Genomic DNA, 17,364 nt, shown 5'->3' on the forward strand with positions numbered 1-17,364 from the left:
CATAAGCTAGCGGTAGCCCCTGTGTGACAGGCAAGACTTGGTAGAAATACTAGGTTCTTAGCTGTATCCCTTTAAAGGAATCTTTCCTGATTCCAAGCCTTCAGCTCTACCCTGGCCGATGCCCTAACAATTAAGTTGGGTATGTAGCTTAGGCCTTTTGGCCATAAGGGGTACTGTAACAGACAGCCGTCTAACGTCCCAGGGGCAACTCCCGTGGAAATGGTAGAGCTGGTACTTAGTGCTCGCCATGATTCTGGCCTGCACTCCCCTCAGCATGGCGGCGTGGGTATACTGTTCCCCAAAGCGGCCCCTAGAGGACGCAGTTCGAAGTTCCCTCAAAAGGGAACTGTCTCAGGTTACGTATGTAACCATAGTTCGCTGAGTAGGGAACGAGACACTGCGTCCTCTAGCTCCCTGCCATGCTTCGGACGCAAGCTTCAGATGAAGAAGATATTTTGACGTGCTCTCCCAGTGCTTATTAATGTATGCTTCAGACACGGGTCACGACGAAGTGTTCCCCAAAGCGGCCCCTAAAGGACGCAGTGTCTCGTTCCCTACTCCGGAAACTATGGTTACATACGTAACCTGAGACAGTTTTCTAGTTACTGTTTGGTCCGTTTCCACAATTTTTTTTTTCTTTTGTCAACTTTTTAGAGCACCAGGTCCTGTTGCCCAATTCCATCCCCAGCATAAGCGGCTTTTGAGTCAACGACAGCAGAGACCTCAAAGGTGTGTGAAAAAAGCATTGCCTTTACTTGGAAACACAGGTTTTCTTTATCTGAATTTAAATGTAATTCACAGAAAGCCAGTGACCTGGGACCCATATTCCCAGATCATGTCTGATAAAGAGAAGGAATGGATAATCAGGCTGCAGATGATCCAGCTACAGAGTGAAAATCCACGTCTGGACGACTACTATTACCAGGTCTGTATCAGTCCTGAACTGCTTAGCCCTCCTTAACAAGTTAAGTTTAACTGCTTTTTGAAAAGGGTTTTTTTTCTTGTTGGTTTTTTTTCCTGTGGCTGTGTTTGCTTTGAATGGTACTTTTTTTTTTTTTACATTTATACAAATCTTTGAAAGAGAAAATATAAAGAGAAACTGTTGGATGTCAAGCATAGTTGTTAATCTCTGCAGGAGTACTATCAGAGGATGGAAGCCAAACTTGCTGAAGAGGAAGTTTTGGGTGACCGATCAAAGAAGGAACCACCTAAACTCACTACCCCTTATGTTACCAAAACACTCTTGTATATCCCAGGTGTGGTGTGCTAAGTGTATGTAATACCCATTAATAAATTTACCAACTTTATAATTGACAGTATAAAAAATTGGCATTTCAGTTGTGTACATTGAAGGTTCACTTGGGCAGGTTGCAGTGTCTACTTGTTTCTCTCCTAGACGAGCAATTGATGCTGTTCATGCGAACACACCTGATGAGGTTATAGTTTATTTCTTTGAGTCTGCAAAAATAACTTGTGAAAATTTAAGGGGAACTTTAAAAAAAAAATTCTAAAGTTACTTTTTATTTGAGCAGGAGCACAAATACACTAGACAGCAAAGGTTGGAGGTGTTGAGCACTATTGAGAAGGTAGTGTAACCACTTTTTTATATTTGAATACAGTTTAGTTTTGAATCCTAAAGTGATTTTTGGATTGGGCTGTAAATTTGCACTCTTATGGTGTCCTAACTAGACACATTGTCACACCAACCAACTCCCTTTCATTCCTTTACTGTAAGGTGCCTGCAACCAAGAAACACCTAGCACTAGGGCTGCAACTTTTCATGTACTGTATCTGTGCCAGTCTAAATGGCTCATCCTCTGTAGTTGCCCCAGAGCCCAGCCCTAGGACCAAATGTGCAGGTTTCCCAAGTATAGTTCCTAACCAGTGCTAAAGAATGAACTGTGTAAAACACTGAAAAAGTGGACCCTGGATTTAGAATGACAAATCTTGGTCAGTTTTAATTTGTGGAAGGAAGGGGCACAGACAGGACTGTAGCTGGAGGATACAGTCCCCAGTTCATGTTGTTAATGTGGCCCTTGGTTGAAATCAAATCAAATTTTACTATTCAATGCATGCTGATTTGATTAATTGGAATAAAGTATTCAGGGTAGCAGTATATTATTTTATTTATTTGCATTTTTGCAAACTCAAGGTCACTTTACAATATTCAACCCAATCTCACTGCAATTCCTACATATTTCATCACTTGTACGAATTTGCAAAAAAAAAATGTATTTTACAAAGTGGTAAATTTTTCACATGAATGACCAACCCTAAACCTACAACTCACAGAAATTGTACAAAATCATAATGAGTGAGGTTGTACAGATTCATACAAATTAGTCACCTCGTACTAATGAGTAATATGAGATTCATAGGTTTATGATTGCTCCCTGGCGGCTAACCATTGACGTCAATGGTTATGACTTTACATTGCTTGGTTACTGAAATCATGTGACTTTGGCAGTTTGATAAGTGTTACAAACCACTGATTTGAAACCCAATAAGTTAGCAGATATGACTATGACTCTGCTTTCTTCAACCCTTTTGCTTTTCACAGTTGTACATAGTTTTGTTAGAAGTGGAAGAGGCAGACAAAATGAAGGCAACAGTGTCTGACAAAGATGAGGAAAGGCGGTTGGTGCAGAACATTAAGAAGAAGGTGGAACAGCTTTATAATGAGTTGCGGTGCACTAATCTATTGTAAGAAACCCTTAACTTTGTTGTGAATGTACAGTGTAAGATTCTGATCTCATACTCCTATGGTGTTCCATATCCCAGGGACTCTGGAGAGGAATTTCTTTCCTGTCTACTAATATCAAAAGGAAAGAGGATGCTGGCCAGACTCCTCCCCTTCCTGTCACATGATACATCTCTGCATATCCTGGGTGTAGTGACCAAACACCTTCCAGTATTGATGAGCAGAGATGCAGATGAGGTGTGGAACATGTAATATTGTTTTATCTATATATACAGTACAGACCAAAAGTTTGGACACACCTTCTCATTCAAAGAGTTTTCTTTATTTTAATGACTATGAAAATTGTAGAGTCACACTGAAGGCATCAAAACTATGAATTAACACATGTGGAATTATATACATAACGAAAAAGTGTGAAACAACTGAAAATGTCATATTGTAGGTTCTTCAAAGTAGCCACCTTTTGCTTTGATTACTGCTTTGCACACTCTTTGCATTCTCTTGATGAGCTTCAAGAGGTAGTCACCTGAAATGGTTTTCACTTCACAGGTGTGCCCTGTCAGGTTTAATAAGAGTGATTTCTTGCCTTATAAATGGGGTTGGGACCATCAGTTGTGTTGTGCGATTTGTCGGGTCGAGGCGGAGCGGAAGGTGGAGACCAGACTTGGACCGGAAACGGAAGTTAGACTAACTTGTGTTTGCAACCATCGTGAGTGTTTGAAATAAATTATACTGAATTGCTTTAAGTATAAAAGTTGCTGAAATAAGAAGAATACGATGGGGAAATCGAGGAAAAAGAAAAGAAGAGGAGGTTGGATCAGAAACAAGAGCTAGAATTGATGAATCAGAGATTGAAGATGAAAGTGATGAGATGGGTTGGACACAAGTGGACGGAGGGAGAATAAAAAGTTTTGAAAAAGCAAATAATAAGAGGAAGAAAGATAATGAAGGTGATTCAGTAGGTACAGATGAGGATAGTGAAAGGGAAGTAATAAGTGAAAGGAGAGAGGAAATAAAAATGATTGTAAGATTTAAAGAGGGACAAGGAGTAAAAGGGGTAAACCCAATTGAGTTAACAAAGGAGTTGAGGAAACCATCAGGAGAGATTAGGGGTGCAAGAGTACTTCAGGATGGAGCATTATTGGTGATTTGTGATAATGAGGAGCAGAGGGATAAGGTGATGAAAGTGAAGGTTGTGTGTAAACAAGTGATTTCAAGTTGTAATCAAACAGGTGGAAAATCATGGGTATGTGGAGTAATTACAGGGGTAGCATTGGATGTCACTATGATAGAGTTGATGATAAATATTAAAGGAGGAAATGTAATTGAAGCAAAACGATTGCAAAGGAATAGGGAAGGGAATAAGGAAGAAAGTCTTTCTGTAATGTTGCATTTTGAAAGTGGAGGAATGCTACCAAGTAAAGTGATGATTGGATATGTTAGCTTTCGGGTGAGAGAATATGTGTGTGCTCCGCTGAGATGCTATAACTGCCAGAGATATGGTCATATTGCGAGTGTATGCAGAGCCAAAAAGAGAACATGAGTACAGAAAATGTGGAAGAGGTGTGGAGGCAAAATGTTGTAATTGTGGAGGAGCCCATAATGTGGCATATGGAGGATGTGAAGTGAGAAAGAGAGCAGTAGAAATTCAGAAGGAAAGAGATGGAAATAAGCTGTCATATGCGGAAGCAGTTAAAAAAGTAGACTCAAGGAAAAAGAAAGAGAGTGAGGAGAAGGAGATGTGGAAAGATCAAATCAGAAATGAAGAAAGGGAAAAATCAGATGACACAATGATAGTAAGTAAAAAGTGTTTTGTGTTATTCATGGCAGAGGTCATAAATTGTTCAGCGCAGACTGAAAGAAGAACAGAAAAGATACAGATAATAGTGAGAGCAGCAGAGCGGTTCCTGGATATCAAAGGGCTAACATGGGAAATGGTTAGAGATGGTCTAACTTTAGAAATACAGCCTAGTCAAGAATCATGGGATGGACAATAATTTTGATGTTAGTAATTTTACAATGGAATGCTAGGAGTTTGGTGGCTAATGGACTGGAATTTAAGGGTTATCTAAATAAGATGGAGGAAAAGCCAGATGTGATATGTGTACAAGAGTCTTGGCTGAAACCTAAATTTGATTTTGTAATTAAAGGGTATGTTTCTGTGAGAAGAGATCGGGAAGAGGGAAATGGTGGTGGGTGTGTTACTTTCATTAAATCTGAAATACAGTATAGAATGGTGGGGAAAGGAAGAGAAATGGAATATGTGGTGGTGGAGGTATGGAAGGATGATAAGAGTGTTGTAATAATAAATTTTTATAATCCATGTAGACAAATGACATTGGAAGATATGCTGGAGATAGAAGGGCAAAGTAGAGAGAGGGTGATATGGTGTGGGGATTTCAATGCCCATAGTAGTATGTGGGGAGGAAGTGTAACTGACAGAAATGGGAATGTGGTTGAAGAATTGATGGATAAGATGAATTTGATCTGTATGAATGATAGGGGAGGTACACGAGTAGACATGAGAACAGGTCAAGAAGCTGTGTTGGATTTAACTCTTGTAAAAAGTAGGTTAGGGGGAATAATTAACTGGAGGGTATTAAGGAAATGTACTATAGGTAGTGACCACTTTCCTATTTTGATTGAAATGTGTACCAATATGAATAATTGTGTAGAAAGAAGTGAGAGAAGAGACTGCTAACTGGACTGAATATGTGAAAAGGGTGGAGGAGGGTTTAGACATAAATGAAATAAGAAGGGTAGATGATATAGAAGCTATAAATAAGAAAATTATAGGAGTTATGAAAAACGCAGCAGTAAGTAATATTCCTAAGGGTAAAGGAAGAAGAAAGACAAAAATGGTACCATGGTGGAATAAGGAGTGTGATTAAGCTATTAGAAGGAAAAGGAGAGCATACAAGAAGGCAAGAAGAATGCATAATTATACAGATTTAATCGAATATAAGAGAGAACAAGCAAAGGTTAAAGAGGTGGTAAGAAGGGCAAAAAGACAACATTGGAGAAATTTCTGTGATAGAATAGGGAGAAGTACACCAATAGGAGAAGTATGGAGTATGATCAGAAGGATGAATGGAATAAGGAAAGATATGGAATATCCTGTTTTAAATGAAGGGGAAGTTACAGCAATAGAAAACTGTGAAAAAGCAGAAATGTTTTGTAATACATTTATAAAAGTAAACAGTACGGAAAATCTGACTGAAGAGTTTAAGAGGGAGAGGGAGGAAGTATTACGAGAGCATCCTCATCTATTGGGAAAAAGACAGAAAAGAGATGATATGATGGATGTCCCGTTTGAAATGTCGGAACTAAAGCGAGCGCTGAGGAGAATGAGAGAAACTACTCCAGGGCAAGATGAAATCAGCTATTATATGATCAAGCAGTTAAGTGAGAAATCGTTGAGAGTAATGTTAGAATTCTATAATAAAGTGTGGGAAATGGGGGTGCTACCGCAAAGTTGGAAAGAAGCATTGATATTGCCAATAAAGAAACCAGGGAAGGATCCAAGTAAGCCGGCTAGCTATAGGCCAATAGCCCTTACTTCTCATGTAGGTAAAGTGATGGAGAGAATGATAACGGATAGGTTAGTATATTTTTTGGAAAAAGAACGAAAATTAACACCTTTTCAAAGTGGATTCAGGGTAGGAAGAGGAACTATGGATCCGGTTATGTGTTTGGAAGCGGAAATAAAGAAAGCTCGGTCAAATAAAGAATCAGTAATTGCTGTGTTTCTTGATATTGAAAAAGCCTATGATATGTTATGGAGGGAGGGTCTGATGATTAAGTTGGAAGAGATGGGGGTAGGGGGAAGAATGTTTAATTGGGTTAATGACTTTCTTAAGCAAAGAGTAATAAGGGTGAAGTTATCGGTGGAGAAGTCACAAGTTATAATATTTTCCAACAAGAAAGTAGGTAATGAATGGAAGTTAAGGATATATAACAGGAATATGGCACGAGTAACATCAGTTAGATTCTTGGGAATGTGGCTAGATACTAGACTTACATGGAAAGAACATATTGATAAGTGAATAGGTGTAAAAGAGTGTTAAATATAATGAAATGTATGGCAGGACAAGAGTGGGGAGCAGATAGAGGGGCACTTCAAACAGTATATATAGCAATGATAAGATCTGTACTAGATTATGGAAGTATAGCATATGGGTTGGCAGCAAAATCACAGTTAGAGAAATTGGATAGAATTCAAGCACAGGCATTGAGAATTTGCTGTGGAGCATATCCAACAACACCTATAGCAGCAATGCAAATAGAGATAAATAAAATGCCACTTAATATTAGAAGACAACAGTTAATGGCTGTGTATTGGACAAATCTTAATAGTCAGAATGAGGTACATCCAACAAGGAAAATATTAGGAAAATGTTGGGAACAAGGAATGAAGAAACATAAGAGTTTTGGTTGGGTGGTAGAAGAAGATATTAAGGAGATGGGGATAGACAATTATAGATGTGTACCAAGAGTAATATATATGCATACTCCTATATGGATTATTCCTCAGCCGGTAGTAGATTTAACATTACTGAAGATAAGACAGAATGAAGGAAATAATGAGATGGAAGTAATGAGAGCAAATGAGTATTTAAGAATAACGTATGGAGATAATATACAGATATACACAGATGCTTCTAAAAAAGGAAGTAGAATAGGAGTGGCAGTCAATGTGCCAAAGTTAATGGTGAAGAAAAAAGCTAGAATTAGTGATCATTTGTCGGTGTATACAGGTGAGTTGATGGCTATTCTGCTAGGAGTACAAATATTTAAGGAAAGGAAAATTCAAAATGCAGTCATATGTTCAGATTCTTATTCAGCAATAATTAGTATTGATAATCAAAAGTCAGAATCAAGACCAGATTTAATCATGGAAATTCTTCAAAATTTCTTTGAATTGAACCAAATTAAAATAGAGGTACAGTTTATGTGGGTCCCAGCGCATATGGGAATTAAAGACAATGAGGAAGCAGATAAATTACCTAAACAAGCAGTAGATGAAGAGATGGTAGAAATTGAGTTACAACATAGTTTAAAAGAAATTAAATCAGTAATAAAAGAGAAAATGAGTAAAAAGTGGCAACAATATTGGGATAATGAGAGTAAAGGGAGACATTTATATGCAATTCAAAAGAAAGTGGGAAAAGGTAGAAAAAGAGGGAGAAATAGAAGGGAGGAAAGTATAATTACAAGACTAAGGGTGGGACATACCGGTTTGAATAAAACATTACACTTAATATCTAAGCATCCAACGGGTTTGTGTGAGAAATGTGGACAGAGTGAAACTGTAGAACATGTGATTATTAATTGTAATGGGTATGATGAAGAAAGAGAAGTGCTAAGAGAAGAATTATGGAAGAATGAAGGGAAAGAGTTAACATTAAAGAATATATTAGACTCAGATATAGGAAATAGTATGGTTAATGTGTTTCAGTTTTTGAATAATACTGGTTTAATGAAGAGAATGTAGGATTAATATGTATTTAGGCTTATAGAGAGAGGTAGAAGATGTGGATGAGTATAGTGTGAGACAGGGTAAGTAGATTTGGAGGTAAATAAGGTTACGGATGGGAAGCGGGAGTTAAAGGGAAGTGGGGTGGAAGCTGGAGGAGCTGAACACGCAGCGCCAGTGGTTTTTTTTTTTTTTTTTTTTTTTTTTTGGGGGGTGGGGGGGTGGGGGGTGATTAGGAATGTTTCTGATCCAAGCTCCAAGCTACCGGGTGATGGCAGTAATGCACTGTTAAGTGCGGTTGCCAATAAAAAAAAAAAAGAAGTTGTGTTGTGCAGAAGTCAGGTGGATACACAGCTGATAGTCCTACTGAATAGACTGTTGTAAAGCTGCTAAGTACAGAAAAACGAGTGGCCATCATTACTTTAAGAAATGAAGGTCAGTCAGTCCGAAAAATTGGGAAAACTTTGAAAGTGTCCCGAAGTGCAGTCACAAAAACCATCAAGCGCTTCAAAGAAACTGGCTCACATGCGTACCGCCCCAGGAAAGGAAGACCAAGAGTCACCTCTGCTGCGGAGGATAAGTTCATCCGAGTCACCAGCCTCAGAAATCGCAGCTTGTCAATTAACAACAGCTCAGATTAGAGACCAGGTCAATGGCACACGGAGTTCTAGCAGCATACACATCTCTAGAACAACTGTTAAGAGGAGATTGTGTGAATCAGGCCTTCATGGTAGAATATCTGCTAGGAAACCACTGCTAAAGAAAGGCAACAAGCAGAAGAGACATGTTTGGGCTAAAGAACACAAGGAATGGACATTAGACCAGTGGAAATCTGTGCTTTGGTCTGAGTCCAAATTTGAGATCTTTGGTTCCAACCACTGTGTCTTTGTGCGACGCAGAAAAGGTGAACGGATGGACTCTACATGCCTTTTTCCCACCGTGAAGCATGGAGGAGGAGGTGTGATGGTGTGGGGGTGCTTTGCTGGTGACACTGTTGGGGATTTATTTAAAATTGAAGGCATACTGAACCAGCATGGCTACCACAGCATCTTGCAGCGGCATGCTATTCCTTCCGGTTTGCGTTTAGTTGGACCATCATTTATTTTTCAACAGGACAATGACCCCAAACACACCTCCAAGCTGTGTAAGGGCTATTTAACCAAGAAGGAGAGTGATGGGGTGCTGCGCCAGACGACCTGGCCTCCACAGTCACCGGACCTGAACCCAATCGAGATGGTTTAGGGGTGAGCTGGACCGCAGACTGAAGGCAAAAGGGCCAACAAGTGCTATAAATATATATTCTAGGTTCTTCAAAGTAGCCACCTTTTGCTTTGATTACTGCTTTGCACACTCTTTGCATTCTCTTGATGAGCTTCAAGAGGTAGTCACCTGAAATGGTCTTCCAACAGTCTTGAAGGAGTTGCCCGAGAGATGCTAAGCACTTGTTGGCCCTTTTGCTTTCTGTCTGCGGTCCAGCTCACCCCTAAACCATCTCGATTGGGTTCAGGTCCGGTGACTGTGGAGGCCAGGTCATCTGGCACAGCACCCCATCACTCTCCTTCTTGGTCAAATAGCCCTTGATGCCTTCAGTGTTACTCTACAATTTTCATAGTCATGAAAATAAAGAAAACTTTGAATGAGAAGGTGTGTCCAAACTTTTGGTCTGTACTGTATATATTTTGAATTTGTGATCCTCAAGCTTTAACCTCTTCGCAGGCTCTGCCTGTTTTGTATCCATCTCTCCGTGTTGTGATTGATCGACTTGCATTCAGTCAGCTAATCCAAATTCTCAAAGAGTTCACCACATCACTGCCTGACTCGAAAGACACATGTTTAACATTGGCCTGTCAAAATAAGGTCAGCTTTTACAGAGTTGTTTTTAAATTAAGTTTGTCATTTTTATATGTAGTTTAGTATGATCCCTGTTAGATGATCTTTGATGTTCAACAGCTTTAAATCTCAGGGTTGCCTAGTGGTGGTATTGCTATCTGAAATTAACTTTTTGTTTGCAGTTTGGTCTGTCGCTGTTGTATGCTCTGCTCTCACAGGGCGAAAGGATTTTATCTTCTGACTTTCCCATGGAGCCCAGCATTGGAGATTTTGAGGCCTGGTATTGTTTGTGCTTGCCCTTAAATTATTTGTAATAACTACTGAAACATCTATTACTCTCTGAAAGATATTTGGCAGTTTTTCCCTACAGACCCAAGTTTAAGCCAAGTTCGAGTAATTGAACATCTAGAATTCTGTAGATATTGTTCTGTTTGTTGTATACAAGAACCAGTAATATTTAAGATTTCTTGTAGTGTTTCATATTTTTCAAATATATTATTAATGTCAGGTTGAAATTTGTGTTCCGTGAATGGCAACAATCTTTTTTTTTTTTCTTTAAATGGCATGTTAAAATGACTTGTTGAACTGTTTTTATGGCACCCATCCAGGACGGAAACAGTTTTCCATGTGGCCCTGCAGCTATCCCAGACAACTCCTGCTGAGCCCTTTCTTCTGCCCTCCAACCTGCTAACACTGTTCTGTCGATATCTTGACAAGCAGACTGTGCACCAACTAAAGAACAACTTGGAGTGAGTCCAAACACTGCACTCAGTACTCTGCACTTGGCATATCTCTTAGGACAGGGGTGTCCAAACATGTTTATGGAGGGCTATTGTCCTGCAGAGTTTAGCTCCAACCATAATTAAACACGCCTGAACCAGCTAATAAAGGTCTACTAGGCATACTAGAAACTTCCAGGCAGGTGTGTTTAGACCGTCCTCTCATTGATCACAGTGCACGTGTTTGTGTTCTGGAATTTCTCTCATAGCTGTCATCACTCAAAGAAGTGATCAGCTGTCGCTAGCTGCATTTCTTATATAATGTGTCACACGTGAGACAATTCAAATAAACTGATGACTGATTTTAATTTTGCAAAGTGCTAGAACCTTTCAATGCTGCGTCATCATATTCCATCTTATTTTTGCCATGTAACTCACACTGAACTCAGCAGCTCTGACCATTCTAAAATGAGACTAGAAAAGACACAAAAGAAAATCAAAACATTTTAAATCTACATGCAATTTACTGAAGCAGCCAACTCTCTGCAGGTATGGGATCCATATAAATTGTTCCTCATACTCGTGTACATGCTGTTTCATGGCAGTCATGTTTGTAATAGTTTTGGAAGGGGTTAACTGAGAACTATTTTAGAACTTTCAGCAGTTATTAAAGACAACTTTGTGTAGTGTCCCAAAAAATAACTTGATGTGGCTCTGTGCAGAAAGTACTAAAACAGATGGTTAGTGTGGTGGATAACCGTAAAATCTAATGCTATAAGATTTTTAATCGGTGTATCCAGATTGAGAACCGCTGGAATAAGGCCACATCCACGTGAAACCATGTTTCCCTATCTGATATTTTTCCTCGTTCTAAAAGAAAATTCTGTACACACAAAACCACTGAAATGGATTCAAAACGATATAGTATAAATGCCAAACCAGTTTGTCACTTTAATTCTGTCAAAGAGATGCACTAAAAACAGGGAAGACTTGCATGTGCATAAACCTTGTGCGCTGTATACAAACATTTTTGCTTAAGTAATATTTTTTTTTTAGTCAAGCTAATAGACTCTGTAGCTTCTGCAGCATGAACACAAGCATGAAGTCTGCCGTTGCTGTTACTGTACGTGATGTAGTGGTGTCTGACTAGGGTTAAGACGTGGGGTGATGACCTCATTGTTTCACTAAATATACGGATTGGCTGTATACCAAAAATGCAAGGGAATCGTTTTCAGATTTATCCACTCTGGAACCCAATAAAAAATAGCTGTTTCAGGCTATTTAAACTTTTAAAAGTTTATACCAGGGATGTCCAAACTCATTACTGGAAGGCCGGTGTTCTGGAGAGTTTAGCTCCAACTTGTGTACTGCACCTGCCTTAAAGTTTCAATTTTACCTATTAAGGCCATGATTAGCTGGTTCAGGTGTGTTTAATTGGGGTTAGAGCTAAACTTTGCAGGACACCCGCCCTCCAGGAACAGGATTGGACACCCATGGTTTATACTAAAGGTTTAATTTGGCTAATTGTTAGGTTATTTTTTTCCCTCTTTCAAGGTATATTTTAAAGGTGATCTATTGTGCGCCTTTTTACAAGATGTAAAATAAGTCTCTGATGTCCCCGAAGTGTGTATGTTATATAGCTTGTTAAAATTGCCACTTCTAGGGTATGAGCCAAAACATGCCATTTTTGAGTTTGTCCCTTTAAAATACAAGTGAGCTGGTGCTCCCATTTCCCTTTTAAAAATGGTACTTTCGTGTGCCATGACAAACTTGATATGTCCCACTTATGGTTATGAGCTCAACAAATTCAAGCAGTTGACTTCACATTGCTTTCATATGCAATTTTTAACTCCCACTTACCTATTTGCGCTCATTCTGGTGGCACATGAAAGGCAGCATCAGTGAAAACAGACCGGTACAACCGTAGCTTTACCTATCAATCAGGAAAATGTGATCCCTCTTTCAGAAGCAAACTTTGCACATGTCCAGCGCTGAACTTACCCTCGTTTGCAAGGCAGTCCAGCGTAAAATGATTGGCACAAAAATATAGGACTTTAGCGGTATTCTTTTTTTGACATTTTCCTTCAAAAAAAGAATGTAACCACTGTGTCCTCAGCTATTTAGATGGAGGGAGTCTATGGAGACTCCTTTGTTCATTGGTGCATCGCAACACTTGTAATGTTCCTCTTTGGTGGTGACATTGTACCTCCGGCAGCTACAGCAAAAAAAACGTAATGTTTGACTGCTGCTTCTCACTCAGGACGGTGTCTGTGTTAATAGGGCAGAGAGCATTACAAATGGGTGGGACATTTTCCCCTACAATGACGTGTACGTAGGGAAAAATCTGGAACCTCTCATTTGGAGAGACTGTTTATGATTTGAGATTTTAAAAAATGAGTGAGTGGATTTTTACCATTTAAAGGCTGGTTGTTTTCACACAGTGTGCCCATACAACTGACCATATAAAAGTGGTTTTTGCATAATAGGACCGCTTTAAATGAAGAGAAATATTCTTTACAGTCATAATATTTAGATTTATTCAGTACATCAACCTGCACATGGCTTACTTGGCTTTATCTGTACATGAAAATTACACAACCTTTTTAAAGTCAGATTAAGTGTTGTTGTTTTTTGTATTTTACTGTAGATCAGCTACAGGATATCTGGCTGTTGCATCGTGAATGAGCACTGACCCTATGATCTCTCTCCACACTTACCTGAAACCTAGGAAGACACTAAGCCTGAAATTAACTGGATTTTGTGACCGACCACACTCAATCAAGATTTATCTGTATTTTTCCTATCAACCTGAATGTGTTTTCCTCCTAATTTTTCTTCTAGTTCTGTCAATCCTTGCGTCCGGTCAAGGTCAGATTTGTACCTTATTGGAAGTTAGCACTTTTTTGGCTGATATTCAGTCATTAATCATGACCATATAAAGCCTCTTATGAAGCATGTCACGTCGCAGATAAATCTGATCATGTTGGATTTGTAGTCTGCAGGTGTTCAGATGGGATGTTGGGGTTAATTTAACTGTACAGTTGCACTAAAGGTGTTGGGTTTAATTTGTGATTATAAAAACATCTTTTGTTGTGACTCAAACTGTCATTCAAAGAAAGTTTTTGGTGTTAATTTGTATACTTTAATTTCAAAAGTATATATGTTCATGAAAGAAAATGTTTGAGGTATGGTTTCATGTTTTATTTTTGCAATAGATCATTTGTCATGTTTAATATGTATATGTCACTATTGCAGAGCACATGCAAATTAAAATGTAAAAAAAAAAAAAAAAGGAACTGACTTTAATCTAGATTGATGACTAAAAGATGTGAAACCCTGTTTTGTTTTGGACATTGTGATTTGTTTTATTCATAATATAGCATGGCCTTTTAGCATTTTTAAAAGCAATTTCTTAAGGGCACATTTTGATTTAAGCAAATTCGTGAATACCACAATGGTGTTGGACACTGTACTGCTCTCTATCAATTTAATTATGTAACAGTACTGATAATGAGTGGTACAGTGTTCTAAACAAATAATTAATTCCTCCTACTTGTCTAACAAAAAATCAAACGTGTATAACCCATAAATAAACATATACACACACAGTGCCCTCCAGAAGTTTTGGAACTGTGAAATATGATTAAAAGAGGAATATGTGACACAGGGCCGTTACAAGAGCGGTGCGAGACCCTCTGCAATTTTGTGTGTGGTGGGGGGGGGGGGGATTGCTTTAGCAACGAATGCAACTTTAAAATATATCTGATCAATTGTGTTGTTGTAGTACTGACAAAACATGCTATGTATCAGATTGTGCTACCAAAAATATATAGGTGCTGGTCATATAATTAGAATATCATCAAAAAGTGTTTCACTAATTCCATTTAAAAAGTGAAACTTTATATATTATATTCATATATTACACACAGACTGATATATTTCAAATGTTTATTTCTTTTTATTTTGATGATTATAAGTGACAACTAAGGAAAATCCCAAATTCAGTATCTCAGAAAATTTGAATAAAGTGAAAAGGTTCAATATTGAAGACACCTGGTGCCACACTCTTATCAGCTAATTAACCCAAAACACCTGCGAAGGCCTTTAAATGTCTAGTTCTAGTTCAGTCTAGACATAGGTTTCTGTCTGGAGGAAGAGAGGCACACAATCCACGTTGCTTGAGGTCCAGTGTAAAGTTTCCAGTCCGTGATGGTTTGTGGTGCCATGTCATCTACTGGTGTTGGTACACTGTTTTCTGAGGTCCAAGGTCAATGCAGCCGGGAAGTTTTAGAGCACTTCCTGCTGCTGACCAACTCTATGGAGATGCAGAATTCATTTTCCAACAGGACTTGGCACCTGCACACAGTGCCAAAGCTACCAGTACCTGGTTTAAGGACCATGGTATCCCTGTTCTTAACTGGCCAGCAAACTCGCCTGACCTTAAATCTACGGGGTATTGAGAGGCAGATGCGATATGCCAGACCCAACAATGCAGAAGAGCTGAAGGCCACTATCAGAGCAGCCTGGGCTCTCATAACACCTGAGCAGTGCCACAGACTGATCGACTCCATGCCACGCCGCATTGCTGCAGTAATTCAGGCAAAATGAGCCCCAACTAAGAATTGAGTGCTGTAAATGCTCATACTTTTCAGTTGGCCAAGATTTCTAAAGTAATATTCAAATTTTCTGAGATACTGAATTTGAGATTTTCCTTAGCTGTCAGTTATAATCATCAAAATTAAAGCTGCAGTCGGTAACTTTTAGCGCTCGCGTCTGGCGGAAGAACATTGTAGCCGGAGCTACTTCTCTCTGTTTACATCTATGGCGAGTCACGCAGGTACTGTGATACTCTGCAGCATTGCCGACCCCAACCAGACCAAAATAGTCAGAATATAAACTTATTATAGGGGTACCATAGTGATTCAGGATAAGACAAAAACACGGTTTGGAATTCATGATGTAAAAAAATAAAAAAAAACAGTCCTTGGAACAAAGTCCTGTGCAAACAAAAGCCCAGAAGATCACCACGCCGCTCTCTTCCCCGTACCCTGGTGGGTATATGAAAAGGGGCTCTGCACTGCAAACATTCCCTGGTGCTGTACATCCATCTGAACTCGTTCCGGGAGACAGTGAAAAGGTTCAATATTGAAGACACCTGGTGCCACACTCTTATCAGCTAATTAACCCAAAACACCTGCGAAGCCCAGAAGATCACCACGCCGGTCTCTTCCCCGTACCCTGGTGGGTATATGAAAAGGGGCTCTGCACTGCAAACATTCCCTGGTGCTATACATCCATCTGAACTCGTTCCGGGAGTTCAAAGTCCTGTGCAAACAAAAGCCCAGAAGATCACCACGCCGGTCTCTTCCCCGTACCCTGGTGGGTATATGAAAAGGGGCTCTGCACTGCAAACATTCCCTGGTGCTGTACATCCATCTGAACTCGTTCCGGGAGACAGGAGTAAAATTCTTCCAGTTGGCCACAACTTATAGTGTAAAAACAAAATACAGGAAAGATAATAATAATAAAAATATTAAAAAAAGTTTAACAGCCTCGCACTACAAAATTAAATTGGAGAATGTGCGTTCAACAGGGAAATCTTACTCTCTAGCCAGGCAAAGTGTGCCGCTTTCCGAAAAACTTCTTGAGTGACCACATCCCTAAACCATCTGCATACTAGAGAAAGTGTCAAATATGCAGTCACCCGTTGACAAAATAACTTCACTGAGGATTTCCAGGGGAAGCTGTTGAAACGAAAACATACATAGGTTTATTTACACAAGTATATAAAAGTTATTAAACATTATATAAACACTGACTACAGACAACCTTGCTTTAGACAAACTTGATAGATTGTTGTCACAACTGCATACTAGTTTTTTTATAATACTACTAATAAAATGTGAATATACAGTAGCTACTGTGCAGAAGTGTTAGGCATGTTAGTATTTTTACATTGAAAAAAATGTTTTAAGCTAACTATTTATATCGTTTGCTTTAGTGTGTCAGTAGGATATATTAGTTTACAGTTCCACACATTCATTTTGCCATTAATTGTAATAATCCAGTGAGATATTTGTACATATTTGTACGCATGATCTACATGGAGATCTTTTACATTGAATATAAATATTTCTGTCTTATGTGGTGAAAAAAGTACACATTAGAGCACAAACTGAAGTTATTTCAAACACTCGCTGCAGTCTGAAAATGAATTAAGCTGAAATGTTTTTAAATCTCTTTGATGCTGATTTTAACTGATAGCTAGGTATAGATGAAATGATCCGCGGTACTGACCAATAGAACTTGTAGCTACATAATCCTTTCAATTTCATATCTGAACAACTATGTAGCTGTAATAACTAAAATACCTCTGCATGTACACACATATGTAATTATAAGTTTTTAATGAATGTACTGTATGTGCACAAATAACATGCTTTGCTGGACTTTGCTGAAGACACTGCCTTTTGAATGGTGAAGTTCCTCCCCTCAGTGGTTGAGCGCTAAATTAACAACATTTGCGGAGTGAAGTTATGAAGGAGAACAGCACACCACCACCTCCTGATCAGAGGCATGTCATCCTGAAAAAATAAATAAATAATAATAATATACACATACACAACTTGACAAATGTA

At 38.9% G+C, this 17,364-nt stretch overlaps 2 protein-coding genes across 2 annotated transcripts in view; both read left to right on the forward strand.

Moving 5' to 3' along the window:
- Window positions 1–835: 835 nt before the first annotated feature.
- Window positions 836–10,882, forward strand: LOC132120954 (protein PAT1 homolog 2-like). The gene is made up of 7 exons (XM_059530171.1): window positions 836–925; window positions 1,136–1,261; window positions 2,561–2,703; window positions 2,782–2,938; window positions 9,894–10,034; window positions 10,190–10,287; window positions 10,616–10,882. The coding sequence occupies exons 1-7, from the start codon at window positions 836–838 to the stop codon at window positions 10,758–10,760; spliced, it is 900 nt and encodes a 299-aa protein (XP_059386154.1). The 3' UTR covers window positions 10,761–10,882.
- LOC132121324 (progestin and adipoQ receptor family member 4-like) overlaps window positions 10,730–17,364 on the forward strand; it is a 42,712-nt gene continuing 36,077 nt past the window's right edge. Inside the window, exon 1 of the mRNA XM_059530622.1 lies at window positions 10,730–10,756. The gene's annotated coding sequence lies outside the window, so the exon portion shown is untranslated. The remainder of the gene's footprint in view (window positions 10,757–17,364) is intronic.

Source organism: Carassius carassius, chromosome 39 (assembly GCF_963082965.1).
Source record: "Carassius carassius chromosome 39, fCarCar2.1, whole genome shotgun sequence".
Classification (NCBI taxonomy): Eukaryota; Metazoa; Chordata; class Actinopteri; order Cypriniformes; family Cyprinidae; genus Carassius; species Carassius carassius.

Coding starts and splice junctions, on each gene's coding strand:
- LOC132120954 (XM_059530171.1), top strand. CDS start 836: ATGTCTGATAAAGAGAAGGAATGGATAATCAGGCTGCAGATGATCCAG. Junction 10,035..10,189: donor CATTGGCCTGTCAAAATAAG/GTCAGCTTTTAC, acceptor TTTTGTTTGCAG/TTTGGTCTGTCGCTGTTGTA. Junction 10,288..10,615: donor ATTGGAGATTTTGAGGCCTG/GTATTGTTTGTG, acceptor GCACCCATCCAG/GACGGAAACAGTTTTCCATG.